At 43.8% G+C, this 18,364-nt stretch overlaps 1 protein-coding gene across 4 annotated transcripts; it reads right to left on the reverse strand.

The window, feature by feature from the left end:
• Nucleotides 1–564: 564 nt before the first annotated feature.
• Nucleotides 565–17,154, reverse strand: KLHL30 (kelch like family member 30). 4 transcript variants are annotated; one of them, XM_035132536.2, is made up of 8 exons: nucleotides 16,379–17,154; nucleotides 12,602–13,390; nucleotides 11,632–11,791; nucleotides 9,833–9,919; nucleotides 9,286–9,441; nucleotides 8,701–8,889; nucleotides 5,200–5,345; nucleotides 565–2,641 (listed from the first exon to the last, which is right to left on the reverse strand). In XM_035132536.2, exons 1-8 carry the CDS (start codon nucleotides 16,649–16,651, stop codon nucleotides 2,393–2,395), a joined length of 2,049 nt encoding a protein of 682 aa, XP_034988427.2. In that variant the 5' UTR covers nucleotides 16,652–17,154; the 3' UTR covers nucleotides 565–2,392. The 4 variants fall into 4 exon arrangements, with proteins under 4 accessions (XP_034988427.2, XP_034988429.1, XP_034988430.1 ...); XM_035132538.2 differs by having other exon boundaries at nucleotides 12,602–13,445; XM_035132539.2 differs by lacking the exon at nucleotides 16,379–17,154 and adding an exon at nucleotides 14,882–15,192.
• Between the last annotated feature and the right edge of the window lie 1,210 nt (nucleotides 17,155–18,364).

Consider the following 18,364-nt stretch of genomic DNA (forward strand, 5'->3'; position numbering starts at 1 on the left):
CGGGTCACCTGTGCCAGAGCCACCCACCCACACTTAAACCCCAAATCCAGGACATTTGCTTTAAAATGTAAAATTCCTCCTGGTTGGGCATGTAGGACACCCAAAAGAGGACGTGTTCGGGAATTCCCATACGTATGGCAACCCTACATGTAAATCCAGTCATATTGATGTGGGATTATTATTACAGTATTATTATTATTATTATTATTATTATTATTATTATTATTATTATTATTAGGATTTGATGAGTCATAGCATTCGGAGGGGCTCTATGCACAAATCAAAGTAAGAATTTCATAAACATCTCACAAGTCAAGGTAAAGAATTTAGAGAGCTACCTTACAAGCTTTCATAGAAGCAAGCTTTGTCCCAGGCTAACCTGGACAAATAGAAATGTCCCTTTTTTCCCTAAGTTGTCACCTGGCCAAGCCAGAATGAACTCTTGTGTTTATTGAATTTCATCTTGCTGTGCTCAACCCCACAATCTCAAGTTTGTCAACATTATAAAGGTAAAGGTAAAGGGACCCCTGACCATTAGGTCCAGTCGTGACCGACTCTGGGGTTGCGCGCTCATCTCGCATTATGAATTCTAATTCCCCTCCTTTGCATTTTGTGTCATCGGTAAATCTAATAGGCAGTGCTATTTTTCTATAAAAAGAGGTGCCAGAACTCACCATGAACACCTGTCTTGTTCTCTTATAACGGCAATTCTGGTGAGTTCCAACTGAAAAAAGCCCTGCTAATCTTTAACATACAACTAGTTCTGGGTTTAGACTGAGAAAACCCTTGAAGAAGCCTGCTTTTAAGCTCTCCTGCTTTTATTAACAATAATAATTAGCAGCCTGTCAGTCCTGTCCATTTCCTTGATAATTGTCTGTGAAGGCAGGCATAAATAAGAATAAAGAAAAATTATAACATCTCCAGGAAGACACAACGCACAACTAAACTAGGTACAATTAAAGGTACTTCTAGACTGCAGCTATTTTCTGGTGGGATCGTGTTACATACCAGCAATAACAACAACAATTTTTTTTATAAGCTGCCTATCTGACTGGGTGGGTTGCCAAACCAATCTGTGTGGCTTCCAACAAATCAAAACATCAAACACAGTAAAACATCAAGCATTAAAAACTTCCTTATACAGGGCTGCCTTCAGATGTCTTCTGAAAGTCAGGTAGTTGTTTATTTCCTTGAGATCCGACAGGAGGGCGTTCTACAGAGCAGGCACCACTATCGAGAAGGCCCTCTGCCTGGTTCCCTGTAACCTCACTTCTTGCATTGAGGGAACCACCAGAAGGCCCTCAGTTGATTTCTATGGGCCATTAGTCAGCTACATATGTATGATTCATATAAAACACTCCTATAATGACCATGGAAGGGGGCTTCTGTGACTGCCCAGCATTTAAAACCTACCTAAAAGAAAATATAGTTACTTAATCAAGCACCAACAGTAGAAAGAAAAGACTACATAATTCACGATGAAGTTATTATCAGTTTTCTTGACCAGACTGATGAACTGTAGAAATCAACAGGAAGAGGCAAGTCTCCATTTTACAGGTAAAATTCATACAGTCCACATGCAAGATATTTAAACTGAACAGAAAATGTGCCTTGTGAAGTGCAGAAAGAATCCTAGGGCAATAAAAACAGATATAAAAATAAGAATTCCAGAGAAACCAGAGAAACCTCTGATAAATGGGTCATTGATGTCACCACGATCTCAAATTAGCACTGAGAGACTTCTAGTTTTAATTTAGAGCTGGCTCACGTTACTTCTGGCCCCTTTCGGACTCTGGCCATAGTCCAATAGAGTGAAGTAACCAATGACATCAATGGACTTATGCACACTTAACTTAGCATTGCTCAGGGAAGTCAGGTTCTCTAGTCTAGCATAATGAGCATAATATTCATCAAGTGCTGTGCACTGGAATCTCACAGGTCTCAGAATGGACACTGAACAATGTTTTTAAAATTGCCAAGTTCTCTTGGCCAAGTTCCTAATTCACACATTATGTTGGTAGACACTGTCAGGGCAGCCTGGCACTATGTTTAACCATAGAGGTTAATGCAGTCTTTTGTTTCTGATGATATGCCCATTGCAGGTTGTTTTGTTTTAACCCCTTGCCATTTATAAAGGCAGGTTATCCTTCCATGTTCTCCACTGGTGCTTTAATGCTAGCGCTGTGACCAAAGTTATCCATTCTAATTATGTGGGCAAGTTGATTCAGCCCAACAAGAGCTGTAGTGGGGAGGTTGGGGGGATGGAACCATTCAAACGGTCTGAACAAAAAAGGCAAAAGGAAGTGTACAAATGTGATATTGAAAACTCTGTTCCTTTTCCGAATTCGTGGCAGGAGCTGCCTGTGCTGTGAGGCCTTGTTCCATCCTCTGTTCACAAATGGTCTCCTAGGAAAGGTTCCCTCCACCTCGAAGTATCCATGAAAATAGAGGAGGAGCTGTGGTAGAGCCATAAGCATGGGAGGGATCCTTCCCTTCTCCAGACATCCTTAGCACAGTCATAAATTTCCATCTCCACCTGATAGTCACCGTCCATGCCCTTCCAGTATCCTCCGGTGACAAAGAGTTTACCTCCAAGAGGTACCATCCCTCCGTTTTCATGGAGGGTGTGAAGCTGTTGCACCTGCAAACAGAATGGACATGATTTGGATCTGTGTTTATGTGGCAAATCATATACAACAACCACTGTAAACAAGACAGCAGATTGGCAACATACAGTATGCACCTAGCTCCTTGGTGTAATCATACGATGGGGGGTTGTGCTGCCATCCAGTGGCTGAAATATATAGGTAGGTAGCCGTGTTGGTCTGACGCAGTCAAAACAAAATTAAAAAAATCCTTCCAGTAGCACCTTAGAGACCAACTAAGTTTGTCATAGGCATGAGCTACCGTGTGCTTTCTGAAGAAGTGTGCATGCACACGGTAGCTCATACCTATGACAAACTTAGTTGGTCTCTAAGGTGCTACTGGAAGGATTTTATTTTGTTTTGACTGAAATATATAGTGCAAGTTAATATCATCAAACCCCTTGGGGGTCTCTCACCCTTTCCTTAGCAGAGTTATTAAGTTGTTGTCTGGGTATTTCTATAAGAGGTAAAAAAAAAAAGGTTGATTTGGTGCACACTAGCCTCAGATACCTTGTTCAGCAGAAAAGTTCAAATGGGGTCCTTTTTGCATCTCTTGCTTGAAATGTGGTGTGCAAAAAGTTTGATTATAGTAGCCCGTACTTCAGAGAACAGGTCAAGACACACATGTGTGATGGAGGAGCATGTGAACCATCCTCAGATTGGAGGATGAGGCTCTTTGCAGTGGCAGTGAGTAACATACTGTATCTACAATTACATGAATGCAGGATATATTTATTTGTATATTAACAATACAGTTAAGAGCTCTAATTCCCAAGTGCAATTCTATGCATGTCTATCCAGAAGCAAGTCCCTTTAAATTCAGTGGGACTGACTCCTAGGTAAGTGTGTACAGTATTGCAGGATTCGAGACAGATGAACTGATTGATTTCATTTACAGTACTCTTAAATTCAGCTTACAGATTTTTTTTAAGACATTGTGGAAATTCTTCAGCACTTTAGTGTAATTTCATTGTAATGTTCACATTTTTGTAAGCAAATTTGCCTAATACACACATTGTTTACAAAGCAATTTCCCCTAATAGAATGCCTTCTATTTTCTTGAATACAGTATATGCATTTTAAGCACACTTTAGCTATACATTTTTGACACATTTACTTATTTCTGTCTACTAAGCCAAGCAAATCTGAAATGCTACATATACAGTACTTGAGTTCACCTTGTCTCGTTGCCTATGTATAGGCATGTATAGGCATGTATAGGCATGCCATCCCTGATATGGCATAGCAATGGGTGTCCAATCTAGTAGGGCGCATATGCCAGAAGTGGTAGATGCAGCAGGAGTTTGTGGCAGGCTGCCCCCTGAGCCTGTGGCATAAGGTCAGGGCTGCACGCCAGCTGATTTCTTTAACGCTACATTGCTGTCTGCTTCCCAGCTCAGTAGAGAAGATCCTAAACTGTCATGAAGCACAGAGGGAGGCCGTGTGTGTTCTATAATGCCCCTGCTATACTGCAAACTTAAAAGGTAAAGGGACCCCTGACCATTAGGTCCAGTCGTGACCGACACCGTTTACCTTCCCGCTGTAGAGATACCTATTTATCTACTTGCACTCTGACATGCTTTCGAACCGCTAGGTTGGCAGGAGCTGGGACAGAGCAACAGGAGCTCACCCCATTGCGTGGATTCGAACCACCGACCTTCTGATCAGCAAGCCCTAGGCTCAGTGGTTTAACCACAGCACCACTTGGGTCCCTTACACCTGCCCAAAAGACTGGGCACCAGTGGTGTAGTCCTTTGAATTGTAAAAGTCGCCCCTCTCCTTTATCCTCTGTCTCCCTCCCCCGCCCAACGGTATGTAGTTACACCATTAACAAGGCTGGGCTATATTCTTGTTTGTCATAACTTCTGCTTTAACCTCTCCTGCAGAACACCATGAGAAAATCACAAGGTGAGGTTGCAGAGGAATAGTTATTGAGTCCAACCAGGCAAGACGCTTGCTGAGAAACTGCTTGATGATAAGATGTTACCATGAAAGTGTTAAAGTGTCAAGAGCATAACCAATGGATGGCCAGAAACTGACGGCACTAACCATTATTCATAGATCTACGGAGATGGAGAGACTGGCAGGGCATTCTTTGCACCTGTCCTGAGGACTGGAGTGGGCGCTACACAGTCAGCTGAGCACTGACGCCATGCGAACAGCTGCCGCAGGGTTTGAGAATGACGCTGCGTAAACCAACCCTCCAACAACATTACACACATCTTCACTGAAGCCAAACAGGCTGGAGGAACAGGCCATGCTGTGCTTGCTACCAGGGGTACCCTCACTCAAGGAATAGGCTTCCTGCCATGCTGGAACATGGACACTCATCCTTCAGGTATTGTTCACATATTACTTTGTGTTACGCATTCTGGAAAAGTGTCAAGGGGGGGGGAAGCAAGGGAAAGAAATATGGCATTTTAAAATGCCCCCTCCCCATAACAAACCTATAGGCCACAGAAATCTGTATTTACTTCTTTGGGTGCTACAGCCACATACCTTCCCTGGAAACATAGCGGTGAAAGAACATTAATGCCACGACTCCCTTACCCACCTTCTGCCATATATTAGCATCTGGATCATACACATAGACTTTCTTTGTGTTGTCGCCAATAAGGTAGATAGCTCCATGCAGAGAGGCACATCGAGGAGCAGAGAGGTATTTTGGGATGAAAGGGGATGCAATTACACTCCAAACATCTAGAAGATAACAATAGTAGTAGTAGTAGTAGTAGTAGTAGTAATAATAATAATAATAATAATAATAATAATAATAATTTTATATATTAAGAACATTCTATATTAGAATGACATATGAATCTCCGGGGGGGGGGGGAGCTAAAGAGGAAGATAGACAAGAAATGGAGCAGGGGCAGATTGTCACAAGAGACTGCCCTAGATCAGTCCTGCGAAGGTCAGGATGGTTTACATGTAAAACCAGCATCAGTGAAAGCAGCCTGTCCTGATTTCAGCCTGGCTGCAAGAGACGTGTGTGTTTATGTGAGTTTTCAACACACATTGTCCTAGTTTTGATCACATCATTCCTGTCATCAACACTGCCTTCAACAGGCTAGAAAGCAGCAGAATCACAGGAAAACAACGTCTGCCTAGGAGGTTCACAGGAACTGGCCTTCTACTGAGTCAGACCATTGGTCCAACTAGCTCAGTATTGCCTACCCTGACTGGCAGTGGCTCTCAAGGGTTTCTGGCAGGGGGACATACCCCTACCTGAAGATGGCAGGGATTGAACCTTGGCCCTTCAGCATAGCAGAAGCCCTACCACTGAGCCACAGCCCTTCTACGTAACCAAAGGAAGAGAATACAAGCTCTTCTGGCAGGTAACCATGTAAGAGGCCATGAGTAAAAGCCACATTTAAAAGTGTCAAATGTATCAAGAATACCAAAGCACTACTGTATTAGTGCTTGCTATGTAACATCCTGAGATGGGGTTTGTGGGCGGGAGCTGACATGGCAAACGGATGAACAACGTCCTTCCTATATAGCATATCATGAGACAAAAATGGAAGGTGCTGCAGTTTGTCACATGGTCCCCACAGGCAACTAAACCTGAGTCACATTGCACCAAATACATTTCCTGGTTACGAGAAGCAAATTGATGCTAGCTGTCAGGGTTGTAGTGACTACTCTTGAGTAACGACCTTCCACATGCTTGTCTTTCAGACGATTTTATTTGTGCACATTATTTACAGTGTAATGAACTGCTGGTTCCATGTCTACCCGTTCGAGTCAGATTCCTGCACTGCCCCCCTCCGCGTTCTGGACCAACATAAAAGCCTCGGAACTGAGAAGTGCCTCCCTTTCCTCCTCCTCCTCAATTCCGGCGGGGGAGGAGGGTCTTCTGTCTGACCGATTCCTGTCCTCTCTTTCCGCCTCCCTCTCTTCCTGCCTATGGAGCAGGGGCTCTTGGATGTTGCCAGAGCCCTGGCACTCAATCCCCCTTTACTGACTCCCTCCATCAGACCCTTCGCTCTCATGACTGCTGGGAGATGGGCTGCTTCGGATGAGGGGGGGGCGGTTCTCTATAAGCCCTCCCCCTTACACTAGCTGAGAGTTTTTCTCAAAGACATGGCAAATAGATCACTTGCACATCTGAGTATTGGCAGCTGGATCAAGGAGCACGAGGAGCAACTCCAGAAACTGAAGTAGGAAATGGTGTAAGCTGTGTCTCCAGCAGAAAGGCACAAATGAAGTCTAGCATTAGCTGCCGGAAGATACCTGGGCTGCGAGCCAGTACAGGAAGTCACACCCCATTAACAACTTCTCCCTCCGCTCCGCCCCATATAAATTAGCTTTTTGGACACAGACAAATTTTAATAAAAAGCCATACCAAAGCAGCATCAGGATTCAGACAGGTCAAATGGGCCACAGGCAATTAACAGCAAGCCCACCGTTCACATCTGCATACATAAAACTGAGCTGCCCACATTCCACAACACATTGGCATGGCCAAGAAACAGAAGGAAAGATGGGGCTATTCTGTGGGTGGGGGAAAGCACGATTCGCTGTCATCACCAGAGGCTGGCAGCAGATGTAGGCCACTGGCATGCCTGAATGCACACCTCTGCCCTTAAGTGGGAGAAAACACGGTTGGCATTCACTCAGAAATGGAAAAATAAAGCACTGCACTTAGGCAGGGGTGCTCAGCTGCAATGAGAACAAAACTAAAAACAGTAAAACAAACTAAGCAAACCAAACCAAAAGAAAGCAAAACAACATCATAATCATAAAAACCTTAAAACAATAAAGCTTCGTTTAAAACACTGCATGCAACAGCAATCTAAAAGGTCAAATTAAAAGTATGTGTCTTCTTGACACTGTTTCTAAAAACAGAGAGAATGGGGACTATCGTAGCTCTGAAGGGGGTGCATTTCACAATCTGCTAGCAACACAAAATACATCCCTCATGCCCATAAAGTGAGCCTGCTCTGTAAGTGATGGCGTTCTCAAAAGGGCCTCTACTGCAAATCAACAACCTGCCAGGGTTTTTTATTTATTTAATCCAACGGGAAGGAGGGGGGAAGTAATGTATCCCTCAACACACATCCCACCCTTTATCATGAAAAGAATTTTGCAAGTCTCGTATATTCTTCTAAGGACATGTGGTAGGAAGTAATGTCTTCAGTTTCAATATCAATGATGACAAAAACATTTTCACAAGGAATTTAGAACTAAACCAGAGCAGGGGGCATTGCTGGGCATGGGAAGGGAGGCAATGGGCAAAAGTAGGAATAGGCAAATTCAGTTTCACATCAGTTTCACTTTCTTTCATTTCCTCTCATTTTTCCAGTCTTAAGTTTGATTCATCACATTTCCTCAGTATGCAGTTTTTAAAATATAAATGTCCCCATTAAAAAAAATTCAGCATTTTTGTATGAAATTCTCCTTAAATATACATCTTCATGCAATTTTGTCTAATACACATTTTTACAAGCAATTTTGCCTAATGCAAGGTGTTTTTGTATTTATTTTCTCCAATATGTGCAACTTTATGCTTATTTGATCCTAGTAATTGCATTTTCATGCACATTAATTGGCTGGGGAACTGCATTGTGAAATTAGGAGAGGTGCAAATTTCAAAAGAGCTGCGTTTCGGTTTGAAAATTGTTTCAGGAAGTACACATAAAGTAAGTTCGCTTTTAAGTATGATCTGAACCAAATTTTCCCCCTATTCCTAGCTGTCCAAGCTCTGGGTCTTTTGCCCTGGGCCCTGGATATACTACCTCTTCCCCTCCACCCATTTTCAACCACTCACACCCTGCAAGCAGGGCGGCTGGACATGTTACAATGCACAGTGCCAGTGAGACCCAACATCTGCCATTTTGATTTTTGCAGAGGCAACTCTGTGTCCTGGGTCTATGCCCCAGGTCTTTTAAGTACCTAGCAAAGCCCCTGCCCTGGGGCCCATTTCCAAGTTTGCAGAATAGAAAGGATTCTGGTTTTGCACCTGCCCCACCCCGCCCCTTGGCCTGCTCAGTGAGCCCGTGGCCTGCTTTGGAAAAGCCATTCATACACGTTCCCCTCTGTTCCTTCTTACCAATTGCAGGGTTGTAACACTGCAGGGTTAATGCGTTGTATTTGACAGCACAAGAGCCAATGAGGTACAACTTCCCAAGACACCCGGCAATGGTGAAGTTGCTGACGTACTTCAAGGCAGGGCTCACAAAGCACCAGCTGTCATTATAAGGATCATAACACTCCACCTCCACGACGTCCACCGCAGTGCCTACAGACAATGTGAGAAGTGGGGGGAAAGGAGGTTTGAGCACAGTCGAGGCCTGCATTGAGGAACACTAGTGCTAAAGTAACCCACGAGTCAGGGCATTTCCCTATGAATCTAATATGTAGAGTCTGGGTTGTGTCTCCAACTAAATCATAGTCACAGTAGTCCAATGAAATCAATGGACTTAAGCACCCAAGTCCTCTGAATTTAAGTGATTTAGACACAACCTTCTGTATGAAATTCAGGCTCTTCTGCTCAAGCTGCAGAATAGGGATTTGGAATGGCCAGAGGGGCACATTATGATACTGTCCAGACTAAACCGGCCTCATCCTTGTTAGTGCCTGGTGTTCCCATGCATGTAAAGCAGGAGTCCCCCCCGTTACAGATCTCGTTCCCTACCACCAATGGCATAGATCTCTCCATTGAGGACAGCACTGGCGTGGTTGGTTCGTGGCTTCAGCATTGGTGCAATAGGCTTCCAGGCACCATCCTTGAGGCAGAAGCACCAGGACTGAGTTGTTGACCATGTGTCATTCCGTGATCCTCTGGAGCCACCTGAAAACAGAAATAGCCATCATACTCACACAGAGTCCTAGTAGCCACTTTTGTACCAGTTTAAAGCACTTCAGTATTACGGCTTAATACATTACTGCAGCTTAACACCCGCGTGATATTTTTGCTACGAGTTCTGTTTCTCTTGAAAATCTTGTGGAATTAGTGAGCAAAATATGACTCAAAATGGTGGGTTGTGGTTTGGTTTACATTTTATTAGATAACTATGCAATCTGGCTGCCCTAATTTAAATTATCTGTTTTAGACCAGAACACACCCCAAACAACTAAATCCCTCCTCCCAAGATCTCAGCAGAATGTCTTAGTATGGGAACACACCAAAATGGTTCAAAGGCTTAGTAACAATACAGACTTGGAGAGAGCACTGCCCTTACCTGTGACATAAACATCATTATTTAGAGCAATCACAGAAAAACCCCATTTATTGTAGTCCGGAAAATCAGGCAGAGCATTCCATCTTTCTGAAATAATAGAACCAAATATGTAAGTGGCCTCAAAGAGTTATAACCAGGTAACCAGTATAACCAGTAAACACTCTTTTTTTCCCTGAGACTCTTTACTACTCACAGGTGAAGAGCCCCCTATGGGTTCCATCACTCCATAGTACTACCCTAAATCAAGACCATGACCCATGACAGTGATATGGTTAGACCAAATACACTTCTTTTCCATGGAGCATTTCCATATTGAAACAGTCCTATTCAAACCTACGTGTGTTTGAAGGTAATTATCTATGGTAATTATCTGCTTCAGTGTTCACAGTGTTATCAGAATACATTCCGATTGCATCATATTGCGTAGATAATGCCAACGATGAGAAAGGTCCTCTTCTCCAAATTAGTTTTTCTACCCAATGCACTGCATTTGCAGGCCTGCCCGACAGCTTCCAACGTCAACATTGGCCTGAGATGAATGCAGCTGCTCAGGAGTCACCAATGCCAAAAGAGCACAGAGCGTTACATCATACTGAAATCCTTGTTTGTCGGTGCCTGCATAATTCTAGGTCAAAGTCCAAGGCATGGTTGCTTCTGCCCTCACCAGTGTTTCTGCTACAGAAAGTGGGAGTGGATAATGTTAGGTGTTTTGGGATGGCAAGCCTAAATGTTAAACCTTTATATACCTATATTTTTCAAACATTTTCACTTAACAGCAGCAAGATAAAGGCAAATCTAAGAACTGGATGATCACCAAATAAATAAATAAATAGCAATAAAAGAGTGGAACAACTCTGCGGAGGAAGGGCGAGAGGTTTTATTGTTGATTCCAGAGGAATTCCGTAAAGGAAGATGAAGCAAAGAGCTATGAGGACAAATGAAGTTAAACCTCCAGCCCATTGTGTTGTGTGTTTTTTTTTGGGGGGGGGCTATGATAGAAAGACAACAGCACACATAATATTCTACCAAACTGCTTTGCTAGGAGCTAAAACAACATGACAGGTGTACACAAAATCACTGAGATAACTGGCAGGACCTCCGGATTTTGTTGCAATGCAGCTTCCATCACCCCTGACTATTGGTTGTGCTTGCTGGGGTTGATGGGAGCTGTAGTCCAACAATGCCTAGCGGGCTCCATGTTGGCTATCCCAGTGTTTCCCAACCAGTGTGCCTCCAGATGTTTTGGGACTACAACTCCCATCATTCCTGACCACTGGTCTTGCTAGCTAGGGATGATGGGAGTTGTAGTCCCAAAACATCTAGAGGCACACTGGTTGGGAAACACTGGGCTATCCTTGCACTAGACTAGAACCTTACTTTTAAATGTTACAAAAAAATTAATATGTAATACAACTAAATAACTTAAACAAGTATACTAGGCCCTCTGTATTCATATTCTGGTTATTCTGCAATAATTAGTTCTCTGTCTTGTTTCTGAGGGATTCAGGTCTCATCTTTTCCACCCACCCACCACCAAGGGTCTGGAAACACGCATTTCCCCAAAACACTAGAGAGTGGCACCATCAAGCATATCTACCCTGTAAAGGCCAAATCATAAAGATGATAGCAACAGATATCAAGGTAAAGACTGTATTTCCCCTACCTCTAAATGCTACACCAGTTCAGTTGTTGCCATCCCCTTGCGGTGCCTAGCACCATGAGCCTAGTTGCTCCCTGACGTAAAGATGCTCTGAGCTGGAGAGTGCAAGTTCTGGCATTGTTTGGGGACAGGTACTTACTAGTCTTAGTGTTATAAAAGGCAAAATTCCTGGAGATTAGTGGTTGCTGTTCATCTTCTTCATTCTCTTCCAGAGCTCTGCCTCCCACCACCACTAGCACCTCCTCAAGCTTTTGTGGCAGGGCCTTCAGTCTCTGCTGGACAAATGGCCTGTTCTCCAACTTAGAAAAGGGGGGGGGGAGAAAAACCAATGATTCTGGAAGCCCAACACCTCTCCCCTTTCTCCAGCACTTTATACAATGACCTTGTATGATGTAATTCAGTAAAGCAAAATTCTCCAATAAAGCTCTGGGATATTTCACTGCAAATGCTAGACCATGGCAAGGACTTCTAGCTGCTTTCCTCACGGGAAAGCCACTTCCCACTGTCTTTTAGACTAATTTGGATGCACTGATTTAGGCACCTTAAAAGTTCTTCTTAAAAAATAAGGGCTAGAACTGACCTTTAACATGTGTTTCTCTGGAATTGTGATCACTTTAAATTTGGGCTTTGGGGCACACATCCCTTCATTAATTCAGATAGGCCCATCTAAATAAACTATCCCTTTTGGTAATGATCCAATTATAAGTGTCTTTGGGAAAGACATAACCATAATCCATGTACACCAAGTCAATCATTGCTTATCACAATGGCATCTCTAGGAAAACTGCATGCACACACACCCTTGCTCCTCCTGAGTCAATGGACTTAGTGGTGGATGGGCGGGCGGGTGGGGAGAGGAGAAGAAAGAGGGGAACTAGTGGGGAAAGGTCAGGAACTCTTCCACTGCCAATCAAAAGTGACAGTTCATAGCTAATTAAGAAATGAAAGCTTATCTTGAACAATAAGTTGGCATACCAAGATGAACAGTCACAGATTCTAGGCACTCCAGTTAAGGACACCTATAGCTATTGGATCACAGCACCCCTTTTCTAGCTTTGGGGCTGAAACTGGCACTTATTCAGGGTACTGTGGTGCCTCCAAAAACTGACCGTGCTACGATGTCTAGTGATGATGGTCTTGCAAGCCTCTGATTCTTGAATCAGTGGTTCTGATGACAAGAGGTTCTGCAGGTACTGATCTGGCAATGACACCAGATGCACTAGATCAAGGAGTTCTGGAAGGTGAATGGCTCTAGCAGACTTTTCATACTTCACCCACTTCAGCACAGCCTTAACTAGACTCTGCTCTTCTTGTACTTGGAGCAAGTTGTTGGACAGGTAGATAACCAGCCTCTCTTTGGATAGCTGCAGGAACTCCTCTTGTTGAGACACAAGTTCAAAATTCTCCTGCAGAAATGACCAGGCCTTGGATGACACTTCTGGGCAGCCATGCAGCTCCCCAAATTCACAAATGCCCAAACAGTTGGTTGCATCCATCTGCTGCCTCAGGTACCGACTGCAGACTTTCCGGAGGACGGGGAAGTGGAGTTGGTTGGATGTCCGAATTAAGGCTTCCACATTACCTTGGTTGATGGTCACCTTCCCTGTGTAAGCAAAGTCAATCAAGGTCTCCATAATGGCTGGATCCACCTCTTTGATCTCTACACGAGCTGAAATGCTTTCCAAGAAGTCACCAGCAAACATGGCATTGAAATAGTGGCTGCAGAGGGCCAGGATACTGCGGTGGCAGGGGAATTCATGCCCCTCAACTACCAAGGTGACATCGGAGAGTTTTGGATTGGAGCGAAGGGTCTGAAGTCCTTCCAGAATAGACTGGGGGTGGGATGGAAGGCAAAAATCGAAGTCATCAATGTTCCTCACCATGCTGGTGCTCCTCTCCTGTCGTGGGAAATGCCCTTAGATGACTTAAATGGAAAACAAACTTTCCCTAGTCCTAATCAGAAAGCAAAGAAGAAGCAAATAAGTTTTGTGCTTCAAATGGGAAATATTTTTTCCTCAACTATGACTTGAAGAGAAATCTCCTTAGGGACATTTTTGGATCAATGGAACTCCTTGAAAGGAAGGGCAAACTGTTGTGACCTGGTATGTCCAAATAATAACACACCAGGCTTATAACCCCGTTCCCCAAAACAACTGAATATAACAGTGCCATATGTGTGTGTCCTGATCAAAGTATCTACAACGAACTTGCAGGGATAACAAAGGAAAAATCTATACTGATGCCCCCCACCCCTGAAAGCTTTCAGACTCTCAAACGTACTTCCGTCCATTTTCCTTGCATAGAACAAGGAATGAGCTACCGACCTTATTCAAATCTCTCTGTTCAGAAACTCCACTTTTTTAAACGGCGTTCTCAAAAACAGAGAAAGCTGCACCTTGCTTCATGAAGCATTCTGGGCATAGCTGCCAAGTTTTCGCTTTTCTCGCGAGGAAGCCTATTCAGCATAAGGGAAAATCCCTGTAAAAAAGGGATAACTTGGCAGCTATGATTCTGGGTAATTGAAAGTTGCCACATTTTTGTGACTTTTTTGTTCTTCCCAATAAAGGTACTTACCGACCAATACAGCTACCTTATACCATGGGGCCTATCTAGCTCAGTATTGTATACACTGGCTGGCAGCAATTCTCCAGGGTTCCTGATTTCCCAGCCCTACCTGGACATGCCAGGGATTGAACCTGGGACATTTTGTACACAAAGCAATTGCTCTGCTATCGGGCTTCCTTCCCCTATGACCCTAATAACAAATCCGGTGCTTTTCTGAGCTTCCACAGAAACATGACACACACAGTCCCATATATGATGTGTGGAGACAAAACAGTATTGTAAGCAGCCTTACTCCAGTTGTCATTCTTAATAAAGGAACAGTTTGTAGTTCGTAAGCAATGAAATTTGGTGGGGGAGGCGGGTAAGTATCTTTTTGTTCCTGCCTTCCCAATCTACTCTACCAGGTCCTCAGTGCTGACCTGGAAAGTAATTGAATATTGGATCTATGCTATATTAAGTAGCAAAACACTAGCGATAAAAAAAAACCAGTCACAATATTACTGGTTATATTCTCGTTTTTGTTAGTGGTTATATTGACCTCCTTTTCTTCCAGGAAACCTGCCTCCCAGTAGTTTGCTGTTCAGCAGTGCTGCATTGATAAGAACTTCTTAGTATTTGATCTCTGGGAAAGTTTGATATTTAGCTTCCTAGCAGATAATGGTTTATAACTGTGGCAGCTCCTTGCGCCTCATGTTAATGGACTGTACACTATTTTTGACTTGACAGCTCCACCTTCCCAAATCCAGTTTGCTTGTTCCCTCTCATCTCATGTTGTCCCATTCAGCCCTGCCAGAAAGCAAAACCTCCTGGCCTCCGGTTCTTACCTTGTTAACTTCTCTTACATCCAGTCAGACAGTTGGAGCTCAAATAATGCTTGGGGAATGGCTTGCCTTGACACTGGGAGGAGGCAGTTACCCCGAGTTGGTTTGGGTGGTGTGTGTTTTTTAAGGCAGTTGTAGGCTGGAGGCAACCAATGCTTGTTTCTCTGTATGTATATATATATTTAGACTGAGGCTTACAGCCAGAGAGGGCTGGGAAGTGTGTTGACAGTTATTCTCTCCAGGCCACCTGCTCTTAAAGAAACACACCAACAAAGAGATAAGAAGACATTGGAAGGAAAACATGTCATGTGCCCACGGGAGAAATTGGAGTTCTTGGTAAAGTCCAGAAGTAAACGAAAAATTACAAGAACTCGGGCCAGAAAGGATAATTTCAAAAAATCAAAGCAAACATACTCGGTACACTTAGACCTGAGAAACCTCGCTGATGAAGAATCATCGAAACAGGGCCTTGTCCTGATGTTGATATTTACTGGAAGTTATCCTGAATAAAACTTTGTGAAGATTTTTTGAAATTATCCTTTCTGGCCCGAGTTCTTGTAATGTGCCCACGGGAAGCAGAGATGAAGCTGCTCAAGAGATTGTGCGCTTACATCTGTTTTCAAATAGGCACACTGTGGGGATAATTCAGAATCAATCTGCAATGAGTTTTTATTTTCGGAATGAAATCAGTTTCTCAAGAAGTGCATTTCAGGGGCAAAAAGTATGCAACAGATCCACATTGTGTGTTGATTCCATAGAAAAAACAAGTACTCAGTCTCCATTGATTCTAACATAAAACGTCCTGTGGATGCAGCCATTGTCAGTGAGGAGGAAGTGGGTGGAAAAAAGGAGCTTGTTATGGAGGGACCAGAAAGGACCAGCAGGGGCATTTTCATTACTTGTGCCCCTGTAGCCAGGTGGGCAGCAGGGGTGGAGTGACTCAGCAAATTAGGATTAAGCCAGGATGCTGAATTTAGGTGTAACAGCAAACCACCGTTAAAAGGAGCTAAACCAACTTAAAACCATGGCCTCAGACAACCATAGTTAATTGTTGGGGGCAGGTTGAGACAGACAAGCATTAGCTAATCAGACTGGAGGGTTTGGGGCAATCTTTTTATCCCTGAGGCCAGCAGCGGTAGTAGGTGGGAGCTGCATGCCCCCCAGGGCCAATCAGAGGAGGGGGGGCACTGGGCCTGGGCCTCATGTTCAATGGGACCTCAGATTTAGACACTTATTGGGGTTCTTTTGGCATCTGGTAAGTTTCACAACTTGTTTTTGTGAGCATTGGACCAAAATGTGACATGCTGCCTCACTTAAAGCTGCAAATTAAAGCAAATAGGAGATTCAGTTTTGCAAAAGATATAATTCTTTTGTTAGCGGATACATAGTCATAGTAAAGAGTTAAGAATGTCAAAAGAAAAGAAATATATTGGTTTAGATGGCACAAGTTTGGGTTACAAACATGCCCTTTCAAAACGTATGATTATATAAACCACTCACTCTTTCTCGTGCCTTATATTGTTTTCGTTTGTTGTCATGTGTTGCTGTCGTCATCGCCACCATTGCTGCTGCTAGAGGCATCAAAATCTGGAAGTGATCTGGGCCTCTCTGGATCCCTGAAAGGGCCTGCATTCCAGTAAGAGAGGCCAGAGACAGTGTGGGGTGAGGCCATTCACACACACACACACACACACACACACACACACACACACACACGTTTGGCAGGCTAGGAGAAATGCAAAAGCACATGAGAATTGCGATGGTTCTGACCATTGCACTATAGATGTGTGCCTTTTTGAACTAATAAAGTGCAAAATTCAGGAGGAGGGGAGGGGTAGCTTATGAGCCATGGACTGCTAGAAATAGATTAAACACATGTCCTATTATTTAATTAGAAACTGTACAAAAGGATAGCAATGTAAAGAAAAGTACCTCATCCCCGTATTTATTCAGCGACAATGATTCAAGCACTCACTCTCATTCTGTAAACCTTTCTGCCAGTCACACTGTTGGTTGCTAAATATAGTGCAGTGAGCTACTTATACTAGAGCTTGCAGTGGGTTGCCTATGTAGTGCCTTGCTGCTTTCCCAAGAATGTCCACAAATAAACCAGGGCAACAGTCACAGAGGGTAGCATTTCCCCCTACAGTAAAGAGTGAGCTACTTTTACTGTCCCACATCACATCATAAATTAAGGGTCTGACTGAGGCAATGGGCAGGCAAAAGGAATTGTATGGAGGTTCTGTGGTGACTCAGCCTGACTGATGCTTTGTGCACCTGAGATCTCTTATATTTGCCCATTCCCAGCACACTGGATCAGGGACCCAGGTGGCGCTGTGGTTAAACCACAGAGCCTAGAGCTTGCTGATCAGAAGGTCGGCGGTTCAAATCCCTGTGATGGGGTGAGCTCCCGTTGCTTGGTCCCAGCTCCTGCCAACCTAGCAGTTCGAAAGCACGTCAAAATGCAAGTAGATAAATAGGAACCGCTACAGCGGGAAGGTAAACGGCGTTTCCATGTGCTGCTCTGGTTTGCCAGAAGCGGCTTTGTCATGCTGGCCACATGACCTGGAAGCTATACGCCGGCTCTCTCGGCCAATAATGCGAGATGAGCGCGCAACCCCAGAGTCGGTCACGACTGGACCTAATGGTCAGGGGTCCCTTTACCTTTAGCACACTGGATCAGTCGCTTCCTTGTATATCTTAGCAACTGTTACTGTAGTGGTGAGCACAGAAATTTTGTTCCTTATGTTTCATAATTCAGTTCGAAAGCACACCAAAGTGCAAGTAGATAAATAGGGACCACTCCAGCGGGAAGGTAAACGGCGTTTCTGTGCACTGCTCTGGTTAGCCAGAAGCAGCTTTGTCATGTTGGCCACATGACCCGGAAGCTGTCTGCGGACAAACACCGGCTCCCTCGGCCTATAGAGCGAGATGAGCGCCGCAACCCCAGAGTCGGACACGACTGGACCTGATGATCAGGGGCCCCTTTACCTTTACCTTTAACCTGCCCTGGGGTCTTAGAGTGAAGGGCAGGCAATACCTCAACCTCATAATTATTAAACATATACTATGACTGGTTTCATGCAGTCCCTAAACAAACCCATTATATTTCCTTCTGTAAGAAATGGCCACTAGTTTTGTGTTTCTAGACAGAGATTCTCAAGTAAAAAACCCCTGCATTCTTTCCGATCTTTTTTTAAGAACACATGCAACCTAGTGATTTCTCCAAGTAATAATTTGATGGAAATACCTTTTGTTTCTACTGAGAGAAATGTTTTTATTAAACACACAATCTAATTCAAAATAGAAAATGTATGTACAGTTACAAAATGAAATTATTTATACTAGGACATCCGTTCAGGTGTTTTAAGTCCATGAAGCCAAGCAAGCAAGTAGCAGAACATGAGACCTGTGCATTTCTGGTTCAGCAGTAAATGACTAATTGCAGCGGATGTCAAAGAAACTCAAATACATGCCAAAAGTGGA

This window comes from Zootoca vivipara, chromosome 5 (genome assembly GCF_963506605.1).
Source record: "Zootoca vivipara chromosome 5, rZooViv1.1, whole genome shotgun sequence".
Classification (NCBI taxonomy): Eukaryota; Metazoa; Chordata; class Lepidosauria; order Squamata; family Lacertidae; genus Zootoca; species Zootoca vivipara.

Coding starts and splice junctions, on each gene's coding strand:
- KLHL30 (XM_035132536.2), bottom strand. CDS start 16,651: ATGGTCAGAACCATCGCAATTCTCATGTGCTTTTGCATTTCTCCTAGC. Junction 11,792..12,601: donor TCACTAGACATCGTAGCACG/GTCAGTTTTTGG, acceptor CCCTTTTCTAAG/TTGGAGAACAGGCCATTTGT. Junction 9,920..11,631: donor CTTTTATAACACTAAGACTA/GTAAGTACCTGT, acceptor CTATTATTTCAG/AAAGATGGAATGCTCTGCCT.